This window comes from Berghia stephanieae, chromosome 15, assembly GCF_034508935.2.
Source record: "Berghia stephanieae isolate SIO BIC M18660-M18661 chromosome 15, UCSD_Bste_1.3, whole genome shotgun sequence".
Classification (NCBI taxonomy): Eukaryota; Metazoa; Mollusca; class Gastropoda; order Nudibranchia; family Aeolidiidae; genus Berghia; species Berghia stephanieae.
Genome location: NC_088374.1, coordinates 4,632,873 through 4,652,881, shown reverse-complemented (window position 1 = coordinate 4,652,881; position 20,009 = coordinate 4,632,873). Strand labels below are relative to the sequence as shown.

General features: G+C 38.4%; 2 protein-coding genes across 2 annotated transcripts; both read left to right on the top strand.

Annotated features, from left to right (window-relative positions):
* The first annotated feature begins 41 nt into the window (after positions 1-41).
* On the top strand, positions 42-8,273 carry LOC144960745 (uncharacterized). Its single transcript, XM_078894038.1, has 6 exons — positions 42-419; positions 3,516-3,596; positions 4,389-4,461; positions 5,531-5,626; positions 6,827-6,922; positions 7,522-8,273. Exons 1-6 carry the CDS (start codon positions 393-395, stop codon positions 8,271-8,273), a joined length of 1,125 nt encoding a protein of 374 aa, XP_078750164.1. The 5' UTR covers positions 42-392.
* Positions 8,274-8,348: 75 nt separating this feature from the next.
* Positions 8,349-11,388, top strand: LOC144960538 (uncharacterized; the record flags this gene model as incomplete). Its single annotated transcript, XM_078893730.1, has 1 exon — positions 8,349-11,388. A coding segment is annotated over one exon (1,416 nt), but the record flags the coding sequence as incomplete, so codon positions are not given.
* Positions 11,389-20,009: the final 8,621 nt, after the last annotated feature.

Genomic DNA, 20,009 nt, shown 5'->3' with positions numbered 1-20,009 from the left:
GTGATGCGGTTGCGTGCGAGTGTGAGTCTGTATGGGTGTGTGTTCTTGTATGGCATTACTTATGGGGACCAATACCTGGTTACACACCAACGTTCTGAGGACCCCTTGTCATTGTGGGGCCTTACACTCGGGTCCCCATAATGGTATTGGTTTAAAACCATCATTTTGACGCCCTGAACCATTTCACCAAATTTCATCGAAGTCCCCATAATGACGTTTTACTTGAAACGTGTGTGTGGATTTTACACAATTTACGGTGTGTGAAAATATTGAATTGCGTTGGTGTGCGTCTTGTACCGCTCTTCTGAAAAAGAGTTTGAAACGGTAGACGCCAACCGGAAGTTTTTGTCTGCAATGGCTGCGCTCGGCTGACACTGTACTGACAGGCGAAGATGTGGACTTTTCAACGTAAAAAAGGGGTAAGAAATATTTTTTTCCCACTTTTAATTAGTTATTGATATGGATAAAAAGCAAGTCTAGTTTTAATTGTTCGGGATCGGATCTCTTAAAATTATTTTTTGGATTCTTACTCTTACCAATCTAACTAAACAAATCACTAAATTACGACTTCATCAGCCTAGAGTTAGAGCTCTGCGCTATGGCTATGCTATCGGCATCGGCGATTGTTAAGATTTCCGCGTTAAATTCTTAGCAATGAGGGCTGCCTTCTCTTATTATTATTTTTAGAGTTTAAATTCAGGTAATAGTAATATCGCAGTTTTGCGGTTCCCAGTCAATTCACGATGTTCTTGGGTCGATATTTCTCTCCCCACATCAGTGCAGTGAGCAGTGCTACCGGACTTTGAACTTGACAAAAAAAAATAATTCAAAATTAATCAAGACCAAGACATACGTCATTGGAAAGGTATTGCAACACAAGAACAGTGATACCACTTAAATTCCATGCTGTAGAAATAAAGTTAGTACAAAAACAAAATCTGGTACCTATCTTAAATTTCTCGAAATTCGATTTACATTAACATCAATATCAGTTTCAGTATCACTAAAAAAATCGTGTGCATTCTCCACTTTTATCTATTTCCGTCACATTGTAATGAAATATAGGAAAGAATGAATGGCGTCAGGGGTATGCATGCTTGCTGCAGGGATGGTCTGATTTCTGATGCCGGATGAAATTGGGACATGACATTTATGATACATCATCGAATAAGATTTTTAAGTTTAGTGTCATGATGTTAATAATTAATAAAAAGGGACAAGCTTTATAATTGACCTCAGTTATCAATTGAAATATTCCTGTTTCATCCTCAATGCTATTATTCAATCACTTACAATTTATACAAAACATACACCAATGGACTACTGATTGCAAACTAAATACAATGACACAAACACATGCAGCTAGGCGTAGAAACTTGACAGGCCAATCAGCGCTGATCGCAATATTTGATCGTTGCTGATTGGCTGCTTAATTTCTGTGTGACGTCATGGGATGCCATGGAATCCCCACCGACAGAGGCAATGCTAATTCACAGACATATTATGGGGTACCCCATTCACCCGGCGCCTCTCACTCGTGGCACATGAAGGCAGTTGAGTGAGATGTGTAGTGTAATGACCTTAGCGAAACCTATGTGTGCTATGGTAATGACTAATGACGTGTGTAATGACATGTAATGGTTTCCTGCCATATAGGACAAATTGGCGATTTTAATGCCAAGTTTCACAATTCTGATATGTAAAAAAAAATCTTCACGCACAATTAATTTGGTCGGATTTAATATCACTCTTGTGTTGCAATTTTCGCAATTTCATTGTCAAATGATGAAAACTTGGTGATTTGAGGGGGGGGGGGGGGATGCGGGGGTTGACAGCGATTTTAGAGAAGATCCATTTCGCGATGCGAAGGCGTGCCCAGGTAGCATCGCAAATGCTGCTTTTTATAGCTGCTGTTTGCGCCATTTTCACATAAAGAGTAGCAGTTGTGATACGACTAAGCCGTTAAATAGCACATGAGTTGCATCGCAACTATAATTTTTATACAGCTGCCATTTTTGGAATTTTCACTAAAAAGGCAGTAGTTGTGATGCTTAGTTGCGACAGTCATATCGTTTTTGCGGCTGTTTTCAACGCTGATTTTTTCCACACCATTTCACTAAAAAGCAGGAGTGAATCGCACCGCAACAATTACTTGCACACAGCTGCCATTTTTTGAATTTTCAATAAAAGCGCAGCAGTTATGATACTTAGTCGCGAGTGAGTCACATCGTTCCTGCAGTTGTTTTCAAAGCTGCTTTTTTCACACCATTTCCCAATAAAGCAGGAGTTGCTTTACAATTACGCCATCGGATCGCAACAATCTCTCCTTTTATAGCTGCTATTTTTACTATTTTCATATACAGCAAAAAAAAAGCGTGTCGGGAGAATGACTATAGTCAGATGCGGTTATGTGAAATTAAAGCCGTAAAAGGAAGCCGTTGTCAAAAAAAATCACAACTGCTGCGCTTTTATTGAAAATTCCAAAAATGGCAGCTGTATAAAAAGTAATAGTTGTGTTGCGACTCACTCCTGCTTCTTTATGAAATGGTGTGAAAAAGCAGTTTTGAAAACAGCCGCAAGAACGATACGATTCAGTCGCAACTAAGCGTCACAACTGCTGCCTTTTAATGAAAATTCCAAAAATGGCAGCTGTATAAAATAATAGTTGCGGTGCGACTCAGGTGAAGAAGTATACACAAACTCCTAGTATAAAACGAAAAGCAAGAGGCGACAAACAAAAAAAATACGGGAACTTTGGGTTTCAATAATCCAACTTGGCATCCATATCTATCAGGCCCCGTTTTGAAAAGAAAACGAAAAAAGTCATGCACACACACACACAAAACTACACACGATGCCGAATGAAATCCCCAGTCTGAAAGGACACGCTCGAAATCTTGGACACGCTGGTCGCGAACTTGACATTTCCAGCAGCCAAGGAAATCCCCCATGACGTCAGACTTGTGATCGGCGCTGACTGGCCTGTCAAGTTTCTAAGCCTAGCTGCATGTGACACAAACATCGTGAAAATCCATATTTATAAATAAGAAAGAAAGAAGAAGCTATCAAAAAATAAAAAATAAGGTCACAGCCACAGGCCCTATTTCAGGTGCCCATTTTTGAGTCATGCAGGTATCAAAGTACCTTCTAAAACATGCCTTTACTTGTTGCAAACCCTAATATCAAAAGAAAAAAAAATTAACAATTCCTATGCAGTCTGCAGTAGGCTGGGTAGCCTACACTAAGACTAAGACACTGACAGTTCTTGGCTACGTAGACTTTGAATCATTTATGATTCATCTGCTGATCTATGTGTTTTTAATTTCTTCTGGTTACTTAGTTGGTTTACTTATTTGTAATTGCCACTGTTGTAATTGACGAGGGATGAGTTTTTAAAATGCAAGCCTCCAAATTGGAGTATAATAAATGTTTTTTACATGGCTAAAGTCAACCACTCACTACATTTTTTTTTCTTTGATAAAAGTTTATGTATTTGTATTGTTTCTTTTTTTCAGAAACCGTTGAAAACTGCAAATGAAGTTTTTTCTTTACTTTCCGATTCTGGGATGATAAAGAAAGCAAAAGACAAGACTGAGGTAACTACATTGTTAATGATATGAAGGTTACATAGTTTTCTAGTCATTGATTAATTAATAATTATCTATTCAAAGACCTGCTTTGTTTGATTCATGGAATATGTATTATGACCGAAGCCTTTTCTAATTGGCTGAGATGACTCGGCTAGGTTTATGCTTTAGTTTAAAACAAGATCCTTTTTTGCTCTGAGTTGTCGTTCTTAAGTATGCTCATAGTTTAATGCTATTATCTGTCATCTGCATATTTTGCGGCCGCAAATTCCGGGCCCTTCCGCAAATTTCACAAAATTGGCAAAGTTTGGCAAATTTTCCGATTTTTGACATTTTTTTTCTTCTGAAAAAACGTTTTCTTGTGATTTCTTTTTCACTTTTAGCTGGAATTAATGATATTATTTGTCAGGATATAACGGGCAATAGATTTCATTTGAAACACCATTTTATCTAAAAGTAAAGTTGGAAAAAATTGGAAACCATTTAATTTTCATACATTTTTTCAAGGATTATGGGGAGTTTAGGGGTTAAATATCATATCACGTCTAACTCTGCCCCGCAATTTTTTGGCAAATTTTGGCACTTTTGGCACATTTTGACGTTATTTTTGGCAAATTTTAGGCTCCTATTTAGCAAAAAATGCAGATGATAGTATTATGTTTGTGTAACAATGTACCTTTTTTTTTTGGTTGACTGTCAGTCTGGGTAGAGCCATTTGAGAGATGCCAGATTGGAATGCACATATATATAGCTGCATAAGTCTACTTCTAATCCTCTATTCTAATATATTTTCTGTTCCAGAATCAGAGATGTGCGAACTTAAGGCCTCCTCGTCGTGGTGGACAAATTCCTGAAGAAATAGGCAGTAATTGCAGTAAGTTTGATTTTATCATTTTCATTTTGCTTTTCTAACCACTCAAACCAAAAGGAATATTATTACCTCTTGAATGCTTGTCAACTTTGACATGGCATTCAAATGCTCAATTGAGGGTCCCTTGAGATCAGTTGATAGAGTTGTGGCCTATCACACAGATATCCCGGGTTTGATTCCAGGTTCAGGCAAAAAAGACATTAGAATTTTTTCCAATCCCCCTACCTATCCAGCAGAAAGTGGGTAGCTGGATATCATTAGACCTATTGGAAATGGGTGTAAAGTACTTTTCAAAAGACCAGTGTCCTATCCAAAGCGTAACAAGAAATTGCTACTAGTCAGCTCCGAGCTACAGGGTTAGGCTCTGGTCTTATTGGCATGAAGTCCTTTAAGGAGTTACGTATTTGAATGCCTGTTTACTCACATTAAAGATAAGAAAAAGAAAGTAAGTCATTACAGGCCTAATAGTAGCTCATTTTGGTTTCTAATAATGTGTATTACTATTACATTTCATATAGTCTATCACTAACAACTTTCCATCGGTTCTTAATTAACTTTGGACAATCCAGCTGGGTTGTCATAGAGTGAGCCAAAAATATCTTATTTTCCCCTCATTAATGAGAAAGTTCACTGCCAGGCCAAACAACCAGCAGTGCTCTGCAACAAAGATGAAAAATTATTGTTGATAATCTTATCATAGAAATCATATCCTTTCTTTTAGATACTGCATTTTGAAATGAAATAATCTTTTTATCTCTCTCTTTTTCTCTTTCTCTCTCTCTTCCTCTGCCTCTCACAATATTGAGTTTAGAATGATGGCATTGCTCTTTCATTTAGTCTGTAACATAAATGAAGATGGTGGGGGTCAGTTATAGAAAAGAGTTTTGATTATTGTACTTTCATCTCCTTGATTTAATTCTCTAACCAAGTTAGTTTTCAAAGACATAACCAGACTATATGGTTAGAGAATTACATCTACAATATATCTGATGTTTGCTTCTCTGGAGTAAAGAGAAACTTCATTTCAATTTTGCACACATGTTTTGATATATACTTTTCATGGTCATTTCAGAAAAGGACAGTGAAGACGAATATGTCCCCGAAGGCCCAAGAGAGAGTGCTTCTAGCTGCAAAACAGACAGCGATCCAGAGGATACTGATGACAAAGGTAAATAACCTGTGATGAGGTGTTTTTAGTGAAATAGAAAAGATACAAATACAATGCCGAATTAATTCTGTCTTCAGAAGAAATATGCGATACATCATGTTCCGTTTTAAAAATGTTGCTGTTTGGGGAATAGTGAATGACGCATTGGACAATTAACTAAAATATCACAAATTTGAGTATCAATTTGTTTACAGTGGAAGTCGCATTCAACGAGGTCTTTGGGACAGGGCCCTGACCTCGTTGAATGCGACCTCTTGTTGAATGCGACTTTGTCCTAAACAAGGAATATAAATAATGAATCAGTATGAAAAAGTTAGATTTATGATTTAGCTTCCTTGACGAGCACATTACGGCACCGGGATTCTTCTGGGGTTGTTTCTTTTCATTTTAAAATTTTATTTATTTACATATTTTAAAAAAAAAAATTTTTGCATTTCAATGCATGTATTTTATTAATAAGATTAGCCCTTGTCCTTTATTCATACAAAACTGAGACCATCACAATTAACACTAAGTCTGTGTGATGAAATCTTAGCTGCGCATGACCTAACCATGGCACTACACGTCACATGTCTGCTGCCAGCATCTCCTCATTCATCGAAGTAAATACACCTACCCATCCTCTCCTCGCCTCACAATTTCTACCAACCCACTCCATAGAGGGACTACATGTTGTCTATGACCGACTCACCTCTTGCCTTACACATAGGAATACCTACCAGATAAAATTCTACACGACACACGGCTGAGTAGCATCGTACTACTGTAAACCACGCACTACACATTGGACAACATGAGACGTTCGTTTTGTGGAGGCAAGCAAACAGTGACGTTCAAATGAAAGTTGTGCCACTCTGTGGGTAGCATTGCTCTGGCCTGAAGCCAATGGTCTGGCCTAAATGACCTCGTTGAATGCGACTTTAGGAGCTAGGATGCTCGTTGGATGCGTTTTTATTTACTAAGAAAATATAGGGCCGGGAATCGGGGATTTCTGAATCCCTCGTTGAATCCGACTTCTCGTTGAATGCGACCTCGTTGAATCCGGTGCCCACTGTATTGAGTTAGAAGAATCTTGTACATTATGTTAGATAATTGATATCTTTTTTGTGTTAAAAATGTCTTAAAAACCTGAAAATTAAACCCAACAAACTGTTTTGAAGATACAAGCAAGCATCATTCCCTCTTACAATCTTATTTCAGAAATGGACAGTGAAGACGAATATGTCCCTGAAAGCTCAGGAGAGAGTTCTTCTAGCTGCAAAACAGACAGCGATCCTGAGGATGCTGATGACAAAGGTAAATAAGAACCTGTGATGCTTTAGATTTAAAATCCAAATACAATAAGCAGGAATATACTCTAATTTACCCATAATAGTACGTACTTTGATCCCTTGAAACCTGTTTGTAACTCATTTTATACTGTGACAACACTGGTGCAATCCCACATGTCACACAGATGTATGGCCTTGAGCATTAGTTGTATTGCATGGTTATTACCAAATTGTTTTATGAAGAGAAGAATGATTTTTTTTTAATGCCTTGAGATAGTCTACTATTCTATCCAAATGAGTCAGTTGTAACCAGTCATGTTAACCTACAAAATTGAGACAGCACTTTTTTTTGGTGAAATATTTCACCCCGAGAAGGGGAAATGATTTTTTGGTTTTCCGTGAACCATATGTCGTTGTAAGAGCAGCGGCAGTGTGTGCAAATAACCTCTCCCAAGGTTCAATTGCAGTGCCAAAAGTGGGACTCGAACCCATATCTCCCATATCACAGTGCAATGGCTTATCCGCTCGGCTATTGCGACACACTTGGGGTCTACATGGTATGCATAAGTACTTTGAATTGCACAACAGCAAGTGAAGTCATGTTTTTTATTTTTGCATTTTCAGACCCCAATGAACACCAAAGAAGTCCTACAACTGCAAGTCTAGTTTGTGTTGCAGAGAGTGAGGTAGAAAGTGGTAGCGAGTCTGTCATCATCCCTCTCCCACAGCTCGATGATCAGGAGGCTGACCTTCCACAGAAAGCAGATGACATGACTGTGCAGAAAATGGTGCCAGGAGGATCGGGGGGTAAAAGAAAATGGGACAAACGACATTCTTGTTTGTATTGTGGTAGACTTTATGCTAAAATGGCTAGGCATTTAGAAAGTGTACATAGTGGGGAAATTGAAGTGGCAAAAGCTTTAGCCCATAAAGTAGGTACCAAGGACAGAAAGAGGGAATTGCAGTTATTGCTTCATCGTGGGGATTTTAAACACAACAAAACAGTGATAGATGCAAAAAAAGGTTTTTTGATTCCGGCTAGAAGGCAACCAATAACTGACAACTTAGAGGCTTTTACAACCTGTGAAAAATGTTTTGGACTTTTTCTAAGGAAGGATTTATGGCGTCACAAGAAAAAATGTGCTGCCTTCAATAATGAAACCAAAAGCTCAAAGAAAAATACAAATTTTCTTTTACTTTCAAGTAAACAGGAAGACGATAATAGTGATTTTGAAGAAAAGATTTTAAACACAATGAGTTCCGATAGGATCTCCCTCCTTTGTCGCCATGACAGTGTCATTTTGCAGTATGGGAAAAATCTTTTTTCTAAATTTTTAGACCAGCCACATCAATACCAGTACATAAACAAAAAATGAGAGAAATTGGCCGTTTTTGAATGAAATGAAAAACGAATGTGAAATTGAAAATATTACACAGTGCATTGACCCCTGTTATTTTCAACTGTTGTCAAAGTTGTCAAAGTTTTAGCAAAGTACAATTGCATCACTGGAATTTATGAAATACCTTCACTTGCTTTAAAGTTAGGCCATTCCTTAAAAGCCTGTGCAGACATTTTGAAATCAGAGGCTTTGCAATCAGGAGATACTCTATTAGAGAAACAGGCTGAAGCATTTACCAAACTTTATTCTTCTGACTGGTCACATCAAATATCATCGAGAGCTCTGCACACTCTTCACAAAAGAAGATTTAACACAGCAAGAAGACTACCTTTAGCAAAAGATGTGCAGCTTTTATATTGTTTCATTAAATCCAAGTTAACAGATGCAATAACACAATTGCGTGAACACCCAAACCCAAATACGTGGAGAAATTTAGCTGAGATTGCTCTAGCACAGGTGGTTCTTTTTAACAGACGAAGAGGCGGTGAGATGCAGAGAATGAAAATTGAAAACTATCAGAATGGATTGGCTTCAGGAAAATCTCTACAAGGGGAAATCCTGCAGAGTTTGAGTAAGTTTGAAAGAAACTTAGCCAAACAACTCGAAAGGGTAGAAATTAGAGGAAAGCGAGGGAGACGAGTGCCAGTTCTTCTACCCAAATCTCACAAGGATAGTATTGACTTGCTCCTCGATTTCAGACAATCCAGTGGGCTTGCTAACAATAACCCATATGTTTTTGGTGCTATCGGTGAAGGTGAAAATGTACTTAGAACTTCAGATGTTCTCAGGAAATTTGCCACTGCATGTGGAGCAGATCAGCCAGACTTATTGACATCTACAGCACTTAGAAAACATATTGGAACAATATGTCAGCTGCTTGATTTGAAGGAGAATGAACTGGAAGCATTGGCTGCCTTCATGGGGCATGACAAGTCTGTTCATAAAGAATACTATCGTCTTCCAGAGGACACGATGCAACTTGCTAAAGTTAGTAAGATTCTCTTGCAACTGGAGAAAGGAAAAATTGACAAGTGTAAGGGAAAGAATCTAGACGAGCTGGAATTTGCTGAAGACGAAGCAATTGATGGAGAGGAATTAAGTGCTGATGAGGATGACCTTGACGACTGCGTTCAAGGCGGTGACACAGGATGTAGCAGCATGACCCCTGATAGTACGACGATAATGCCATACACTGAAAACTGTCAGGAGGCTGATACTGTTAGAGAATCTCATAAATCAAAGAAAATCACAAACAGAGTAGTGAATAAAGAAAGGAAAGGGTGGTCTGAGGAAGAAAGAAAAGCTGTTGAAAAGGAATTAGGGAATTTTTTCTTTTTAGAAAGATTGCCTGGCAAAGCAAACATTGAAAATGCTATGAGAAATTCTCCAATCTTAGCAAACAGACCCTGGAGACAAATCAAATATTACATAAAAAATGTTCAAACTAGAAAAAAGAAATTTGTATAGAAATTTGTTCCCTATGTTATTGTATGTACGGTAGTACATAAACTAAGCATTATCTTGTTGTCGCCTTGATGTACAGACATTTGTTGTTAATTCAATTAATTGGTACCTTATGCAATTTGTGATCAGTACTTTTTCCTCCGACCTCCTCTCTCTCTCGTTCTCTTTTCTTTCTCGCTCTCTCTCTCTTTATAAAAATTTCAATACTATGTTGTTTTTGACATCAACTTAAAATCAATATGAAAACATGAACATATTTTTTTTTCAATAATGATACTGATAATAATATGTCCAATTACAGGACAATTTGTTGTTGATGATAATAATGTTATCTCTGACCATTATATTGTGGAAAATGTCAAAACCAGATGAACACAAAAGTATTCAAAATTACTTTTTATTTTGTCTCGTTATACTCGTATCAATGAACTGAAAGTGATTTTAGCCAAATAGTCCTTAAACCAAAACAATTTGCAGAATAGTTATCAAAATCATTTCTGTTAATTAGACCAACATTCCTATTTTGACATTTGTTAACTTGTATAAAGTGATGTTTTGTGATTCTATCTTTTTCCACGTCATTATCTTTGCTTATTAGACGAGTTAAGATCTAGGCTTAATCAAACTATTGAGAAGTCACATTTTCATTCCCCGTTCTGGCATACCATTTTATTCAATAAAACATTAGATGCATTGACTTGCTAAAATGGAGTCAATTTTACCAATTGTTTAATAATGATTAATGTGTTTGTAAAAATACGCCCTGGTGCGCTAGCAAATTACCTATCTGTTCCTTTGGTTTTCAGGGTCTCACCTCAGATGTTTTTGCTTGCGCTCTTGAACACACAATTCAAACCACTGTTAGTTTATTAAGTTTTGTTTTTTCCGCCACATATATCATCATTATGTATAAAAATTGTTTATGCTTCTTTATCGTCAAGAATGGACTATTTCTTGTTGTATTTTCGTTATATGGGTTCGAGCATCTCAAACGGTAGAGCACTGTCTATTCATTAGGACCCGAATTTAGCTTCAATGAGAGCTGTCTTTGTTTCTGCCCTCTCTATCCAGAAAAAAATGGGTACCATCGTTGAATACTAAGACACGTCCAGAAAAGTTATGTGGCATAGACTAGCAGCATCCCATCAATAATGCAAAAAGTAATTTTTGTCATCCCTTCTTACACCTCAGAGAGCAAGATGTATACTCTTACTAATTTTTGAGTCTTCCTGCTCTCATAGGACTTTCGTTTGAAATTAATTAAGATTGGAATTCAATATTTCCCTCAGTTATAGTATGGCTCTTTTCACTCTTTTCTGATAATTATCATGGTATATACAGTGGAAACTCCCAATAACGACATCGCTTGGGACTGGAAGATTATGTCTTTATTGGGAGTATGTCGCTATCCAGAGTTTTTATTTTCACTACGAACATAATTTAAGTATAAGATTAGGGACTAGAGATTTGTGTCGTTATCCAGAGAATGTCGTTATTGGGAGTTTCCACTGTATTTAATAAGATAATTTTAAAATTTCCCCAGAATCAACTTCAAATCTTTATTAATCATTATTTGGCATTATTATTTGGCTATGATTATGAATAAACAAACCTCATTTAAAATCAACATATTTTTTCCGTCTTGATGATTTGACTGGATTCCACTGAACACCCTTTATACTCCTTATGATTATATGTCAATGTTCAGAACCCTACCCTTGGCATTGAGGGAGAACTTTCACTTGGTCAGTTCTACATGATTCGAATGTGTACAAGATAGATTGTTATCTGACATCAGGATCCATATGGTAGTTTAGTTGGTAGATACCTGGCCTGTAGTGTCATCATTTCAAAGCCTCATGAAGACAGAATTGTTCTGATATCATCTACTGAGCAGTGAATGTTTGGTTGCATTTCATTCTGATACAGACATAGTGACTAGAAAAATGATATGCCAATAGTAATGCAAGTCGGGTACAGCCTAAGGTTAGGAACATTTTTGTTTGGAGTATCCCGATCTATCTTAATGTCCTATTTCTTCTTTTGTTTTTACATTCTTTTCCGTATAGATGGGCATCTAATTCTCAAGGTCCTTAGAAGTAATGTCTACTGTAGACACACATCAAAGGTTCCTGCTAGTAATGGCCACATTTTAAACTCCCAAAGGTCCCTAGAAGTAATGTCTACTGTAGACACACATCAAAGGTCCCTGCAAGTAATGGCCACAGTTTAAACTCTCAAAGGTCCTTAGAAGTAATGTCTACTGTAGACACATCAAAGGTCCCTGCAAGTAATGGCCACAGTTTACACAGGTCCTTGCAATAAATGTGCACAGTTTACACACCAAGTGAGTCCCCACTAGTAATGCCCTGTCTCATCAAGTCCTCACAATGACTACACAATGTCCCTACAATGATGGTGTAAAGTGAGGCCCAAACATACTCTAGTCAAACCTTTGTTATTTGACGTATTCTAAAAAACGACACCTGCCATCATAGACGGCTGTTTTGTCCACCAATACAACGTATTGTATGTTTCCTAAACCCACTGGAAATAGAGGTACCCACAAGTCATGTGTGAAATTATGGTCCTGACAAGTCATGCCATACAAGTATGTGTGTGTGTGTATGTGTGTGTGTGTGTGTGTGGTTTGTGTAGGTTCCTGTGGCTACTCGTGGGTAGGCATGTCTGAATGTGTGGGATTGTGTGTTGTGTATGTGGATTTGTTTGTTGTGACTTGAGTGTGGGGATGTGTGTGCGTATGTGCAGTTATGTGCCATGGCTTGGAAATGAAAATAGCATGTTCCAAAGTAGTTGTGTGGGGCGTGTGGATGTCGGCGTGTGTAGAGTGTGTGGAAGTGTGAGAATATGTGGTAAGAATATGTACCTGATGGGTTGTATGAGGGAGTGTGAGTGTTGGAGTGTGTGTGTACGCGTGATTGTGTTGGGAATTGGGTGTGTTGGGAATTGGGTGATTGGAGTGTGGGTGTGTTGGGAAGTGGGTGATTGGAGTGTGGGTGTGTTGGGTGATTGGAGTGTGGATGTGTTGGGTGATTGGAGTGTGGGTGTGTTGGGTGATTGGAGTGTGGGTGTGTTGGGTGATTGGAGTGTGGGTGTGTTGGGATATGGGTGATTGGAGTGTGGGTGTGTTGGGAAGTGGGTGATTGGAGTGTGGGTGTGTTGGGTGATTGGAGTGTGAATGTGTTGGGAAGTGGGTGCTTGGTAAAAAACCACGTGCACCAGATGCTGTTCTGTCTATTTGTTTCACTGAATTTGGTTCAACTGTTATATATTTATTATGATTGTGCCTTTGTGACACAACACAATTTTCTAATGAAGGACCTTTGCCGAAACGTCCTTACTACCCAATCTGTATCAGATGACAACCACTTTTGTTCCCCTGCCAGGGGTGGAGATTAAGAAAACAAGTTGTAATTTGAAATGTAATTTAGATTAAGAATGCAAGTTTTAACTTGAAATGTAATTTAGATTAAGAATGCAAGTTGTAATTTGAAAATGTAATTTAGATTAAGAATGCAAGTTGTAATTTGGAATGTAATTTAGATTAAGAATGCAAGTTGTAATTTGAAATGTAATTTAGATTAAGAATGCAAGTTGTAATTTGAAATGTAATTTAGATTAATAATACAAGTTGTAATTTGAAATGTAATTTAGATTAATAATACAAGTTGTAATTTGAAAATGTAATTTATTTCTATGGAGATGCTAGGCTATGTGGTCTAGTGGTATGACACTCGCTTTCGGATCGGAAGGTCCTGGGTTCAAGCCTCGCGCTCGGCGCATAGTTGAGTCCTTGGAAAAGACTCTTTACTCACATTCTCTCACCGTACTCAGGTGTAAAATGAGTACCTGGTCGTTAACAGCGTTGTCTTCGTCCGAAAAATTGTAATATCGCCTAACAGGCGGCACGTCCCGTCCTACATGTTAATTGTTGCTGTTGACCAGGGACCCATTGTAAAGCGCTTTGAGCACATTTTAGTGGATATTGCGCTATATAAAAGCTCAATTTATTATTATTTATTTAGGTTTTGATGCATAATAGGTAGACCACGGGGGTTGGGTGGGGTTCCTGACCTCCCATAGTGGGCAGGGAGGTACTTGCTGTGTCTTCTATCCCCTTATATCTGTTTTCCAACATGCTTTCTGCCTTTGTCTTGGAATGAGATTACTTGGTTTTGTCCTGGCCCATGGCCGGATACCCTTGCTTGCTGGAAGGGAAACAGTCAAATGTTTAGTTAGGGATTCGGGAGATATTTTTTTTTATCTTATAAATCATATCTCTGTTATGCATTGTATTATTTTAGATTTACATATGATTTGTGAACACTGAGTGTGTTCCTCTTAGTTAGAAACCTGTGCTTGTGTTAGGATGAGACATTTCAGTGTGTTCCTCTTAGTTAGCAACCTGTGCTTGTGTTAGGATGAGACATTTCGGTGATCTCAAACTAAGTACAACTGCTAGTGTGCTCTTGGAATCTACATCTGCTCCCTATTTGAACTAATCCCCCTTTGTCTTCCTTTTTCGTGGGTGCTTTAATTGTAATCCTAGAACTTTTTTACTATCCCATTTTATTTATTTTTTTCTGGCGCTGAATTGACAGACTAAATGTGTTGCAAGTGCCGTAAAACTCTTTAAAAACAAACAAACAAAAAAAAAAAAAAAACAGACGAGTGGGCGGGGTCTTTTGACCTTTCAAGGAGGATGGACCTGGGTGGGGTTCCCTACCTCCACAGTGGGCAGCGAGGTACTTACCGTGTCTTCTATCCCATTATATCTGTTCTCCAACTTGCTTTCTGTATTTGTCTTGGTGTGAGATTGCTCGGTTTTGTCCTGACCCTGGCCGTAGTGCTTGACTGGGAGGGAAAGAGTCAAATGCATATTGTTTTGGAGATGATATTTTTTTCCTTGTAAATCATCTCTCTGTTTTGTGTTGTTATATTTGTATTTTTAATGTAGAATGCAAGCATTTGAGTGTATTCCTCTTTGTTGGATTTTGTGCTTATGTCTGGATGAGACTTATAGGTGATCTCAAACTAAGTGCATTGGTGGTATGCTCTTGGAATCTACATCTGATCCCTATTTGTTCCCAGTTCCCCTATGTCTTACTATTTCTTGGGTGCTTTAATTGTAATTCTAGAACTTTTTACTATCCCATTTTTTTCCTTTTTACTGGCGCTGATATAACCTTAATGTGTTGCAAGTGCTGTAAAACCCTTAAAAACAAAAAACAAGGAGGATGGACAGGTCACTATATTATATCTATGTCTTCTATATTCCCCCATATCCGGATGGACAGGTCACTATATTATATCTATGTCTTCTATATTCCCCCATATCCGGATGGACAGGTCACTATATTATATCTATGTCTTCTATATTCCCCCATATCCGGATGGACAGGTCACTATATTATATCTATGTCTTCTATATTCCCCCATATCCGGTTTTTGTTTCCCCCATTCCAGGTCGCTCTCGTCTTTGTTCAGGATTTTCATTGCTCAGGGTTTTTAAAAAAAAATATTATTAGCCCTGGTTGGGATCCTTAGCTGACAGGGAGGCAGTTGAATGGAAGGTTTATATTTATAGCAGATTATTAGTTTGTTTGGGTTTGTTTGTTTTAGCAAAGAAAACAAAAGACAAATCTATCAACAAAGCAAAAAAAAATGTATAAGATGATTTTGTTATTAGCTGAAGACGGGTTTTGAGCCCAAAACATTCCATGTTCGGTGTTTTTGTTTGGTCCTTTTACAGGATGTTGTATATATTTTTTGTCCAAGACTCTTTACAGTCCACAGCTTCCAGCAGCTTTGTATCAATAAAAAAAAAAATGAAAAGACGAGAGAGATGATATTTTTTTCCCCTTGTAAATCATCTCTCTGTTTTGTGCGCTATGCGGTCTTGTGGTACGGCACTCGCTTTTGGATCGGATTGAACTTGGTTTGAGCCTTCTTGCTTGGTGCATAGTTGAGTCCTTGGAAAAGGGCTCTTTACTCATATTCTCTCACCGTACTCAGGTGTAAAATGAGTACCTGGCCGTTAACAGCGTTGTCTGTGTCGGAATAAAAAAATTGTAATATCACCTAAGATGCGTCATGTCTCGTTCTACTTGTTACATTTTGCTGTTGGTCAGGGACCCCCTGTAATGCGCTTTGAGCACGTTTAGTGGATATTGCGCTATATAAAAGCTCAATTTTTTTTTTTTTTGTGGTTTAAAAAAAAAAATGTATTGTAATATTTGTTACTTTGAATGTATCGTGTGAGCATTTGAGTGTGTTCCTCTTAGTGGGATCCTGTGCTTGTGTCTGGATGAGACTTTGACATGATCTCAAACTGATCACAATGATAGTGTGCTAATGGAATCTACAGCTGTTCCCTATTTGAACCAATAGGATTCAATAGTTTGATGTCACGTCCGCCCAGCAACCAGCAGCGTGGTTCTAAACAAAGAAAATCGGTACTTTTTATTCTTCATGCTGGCTAGAACATTTTCACATGTCATGTGATCAGAATGTGTAAAAAGTCAAAACACGATATATGGTTTATAACGTTTTTCTCCTCTGGATACGCTTTTATGCTCGTCGGAAAAATATTTCATAAGGGCGTCCGCCATTGTTCCGATAGGTTAGAACCAGTTACTAGGTTACTATGCGTCATTACAAGGGAAGTGACGTCACGACTGTTAAAGCCTTTTCCCCTTTGTCTTACTTTTTCTCGTGTACTTTCAATTGTAAATCCTAGAATATTTTTTTTTACTATCCCATTTTCTTCCTTTTCATTGGCGCTGAAATGACCTCAAAGTGTTGAAATAGCCATAAAACCCTTAAAAAAGAAACGAACAAACAAACAAGAGAAGCTTGGCACGTAATATTGTCATATATTATTTTGGTCTTTACGATAAAAAAATATTCAGGATTTAAACATTTTATTTTTGCGAAGCCCATTCCTGATGTTAGGGTCCGGATAGCTCAGTTGGTAGAGCACTCGCTTCACAATCAAAGGGACTGAGATCAATCCCGGGGGTGCTGTCCAGATTTTTTTCTGACCCACCCAGCAGTGGTTGGGTAGCTGGGTCTGTTAGATCTTGAGGAAAGTACTTTGCGATAGACCAGCGTCCTATCCAAAGGGTAACAAGCAATTCCTATTGTCTGTTTCACGCTACAGAAACTGGGATAAACTCCCATCACCATGGGCCTTGTGGCTCTGAAGTACTAAAAAATAATGTAATAAATAAAAATAATAATAATAAATACTAAAAATATAAATATTTATTTCAAGTATAATTATGATCAACTTTTACAACATCATGATGACTGCTCGAAACAATTTTGTAAAAGGTGATCCAAATTATGCTTGAAATATTTTATAAATATTTCCTTTTATAAAACAGTTGAGCACTATTATTTGATGGCTTTTGTTTATTATACTTATATAGTGTAAGTGTGTGTGTGTGTGTGTGTGTGTGTGTGTGTGTGTATGCTTATTGTATCGGCTTCATCGAAATAAAGATATATAATATAATAAATGATATATAATAATATATAATATATAACAATGTTATACCTACAACATACAATGAATGGAATGTTATATATTTTATTTGGTGCCCCATCACCTCAACACAGTGTTGTGTCCCAGAATTGATTTCAGTGCTGGAAATTGAATTTACACTATGTTGATATAATGTAAATGTTGCTGCTCGAAGCGCGAAGAAATGAATAATAATGTGAAATTGATTGTGAGCTTCAATTTAATATATGACAACAGGTAATATGGACGTTTCGGGTTTCCCCTTTATCAACAAAACAAAGTATGAAACACTACAGACGAATGAGATGGGGTTGTGGTGTTGTTAAGATGATTCAACAAAAACATTCAATGTTTTTGTTTATTTATCTTAACAACGCAACTACGACCATTTCTCATTTGTAGTGTTTCATTGTATGTATGAGTTGCATTGTACATTAGTACGGCACCTATAAGGTGCTATGCTACATCAGCATAAATGTGTCACGGTCACAGGGAATTCACATACTGGGACCAAGCACGTCTGTTCCTGGCTAGAGTCACAATTTCGTCAATGGGGATAGAATCCAGCCCATGTAGTAGAGTGCCTGCTGGTCTAGTTGTCGTCTGTTCCTGGCTAGAGTCACAATTTCGTCAATGGGGATAGAATCCAGCCCATGTAGTAGAGTGCCTGCTGGTCTAGTTGTCGTCTGTTCCTGGCTAGAGTCACAATTTCGTCAATGGGGATAGAATCCAGCCCATGTAGTGGAGTGTCTGCTGGTCTAGTTGTCGTCTGTTCCTGGCTAGAGTCACAATTTCGTCAATGGGGATAGAATCCAGCCCATGTAGTGGAGTGTCTGCTGGTCTAGTTGTCGTCTGTTCCTGACTAGAGTCACAATTTCGTCAATGGCCATAGAATCCAGCCCATGTAGTGGAGTGTCTGCTGGTCTAGTTGTCGTCTGTTCCTGGCTAGAGTCACAATTTCGTCAATGGGGATAGAATCCAGCCCATGTAGTGGAGTGTCTGCTGGTCTAGTTGTCGTCTGTTCCTGGCTAGAGTCACAATTTCGTCAATGGCCATAGATTCCAGCCCATGTAGTAGAGTGTCTGCTGGTCTAGTTGTCGTCTGTTCCTGGCTAGAGTCACAATTTCGTCAATAGACATAGAATCCAGCCCATGTAGTAGAGTGCCTGCTGGTCTAGTTGTCGTCTGTTCCTGGCTAGAGTCACAATTTCGTCAATAGACATAGAATCCAGCCCATGTAGTAGAGTGCCTGCTGGTCTAGTTGTCGTCTGTTCCTGGCTAGAGTCACAATTTCGTCAATAGACATAGAATCCAGCCCATGTAGTAGAGTGTCTGCTGGTCTAGTTGTCGTCTGTTCCTGGCTAGAGTCACAATTTCGTCAATAGACATAGAATCCAGCCCATGTAGTAGAGTGTCTGCTGGTCTAGTTGTCGTTTGTTCCTGGCTAGAGTCACAACTTCGTCAATGGACATAGAATCCAGCCCATGTAGTAGAGGGTCTGCTGGTCTAGTTGTCGTTTGTTCCTGGCTAGAGTCACAACTTCGTCAATGGACATAGAATCCAGCCCATGTAGTAGAGGGTCTGCTGGTCGAGTTGTCGAGCTCTTCAAGTAGGCAATAGAAGATCAACTCAGGAGGCGATCTGTGTCCATGCGTAAGATATGCCCCGCAAAGCGGAGCCTGCGTCTCTGGGTGGGGATCCTGACCTCTCATAGCGGGCAGGGAGGTACATACTGTGTTTTCTATCCCCTTATATCTGTTTTCCAACATGCTTTCTGTCTTTGTCTTGGAATGAGATTACTTGGTTTTGTCCTGGCTCTGGCCGGAGTCATAGCTCGGAGGGAAACAGTTAAATGCATAGTTATTGTTTTGGGAGATGATATTTTTTTCCTTGTAAATCATCTCTCTGTTATGTATTATTATATTTGTTATTTTGAATGTATAATGTAAGCATGTGAGTGTGTTCCTCTTTGTTGGATTTTGTGCTTGTGTCTGGATGATACTTGTAGGTGATTTCAATCTAAGTACATTGGTGGTATGCTCTTGGAATCTACATCTGATCCCTATTTGTTCTCAGTTCCCCTTTGTCTTACTTTTTCTTGGGTGCTTTAATTGTAATTCTAGAACTTTTTACTATCCCATTTTTTTCCTTTTTACTGGCGCTGATATAACCTAAATGTGTTGCAAGCGCCGTAACCCCTTAAAAACAAAAAAAACAAAACAGCCTGCGTCTCATCACTGTAGCTACCAGGTCGAATTCGGGACGTTTTGCTGTTTCTCTGTCGTCCTCTCCCGTAATGATGGAAAGCCATCGGCTGTTTAAGCCGTTTACAGTTTTGGTTACACCCTCTGGAAGTCGCCAAGCCTCGCAACCATGTGTGAAGACAGAGCAGACACTAGAGGGATAAGACTTGATTTTCTTTCCGCAGGACAGACGGTGTTTCATTCATCATGTTTTGTTGATAAAGGGGAAACCCAAAACGTCCGTATTATCTGTTTTTGTATATTAAATTGAAGCTTACATTCAATTTCTCATTATTATTTCTGGGTGGGGATCCTGACCTCCCATAGTGGGCAGGGAGGTACATGCTGTGTCTTCTATCCCCCCATACCTGTTGTCCAATTGTTTCCTGTCATTGTCTTGGAATGAGATTACTTAGTTTTGTCCTGATCCTTGCCGGAGTTCCTTGACTGGGAGGGA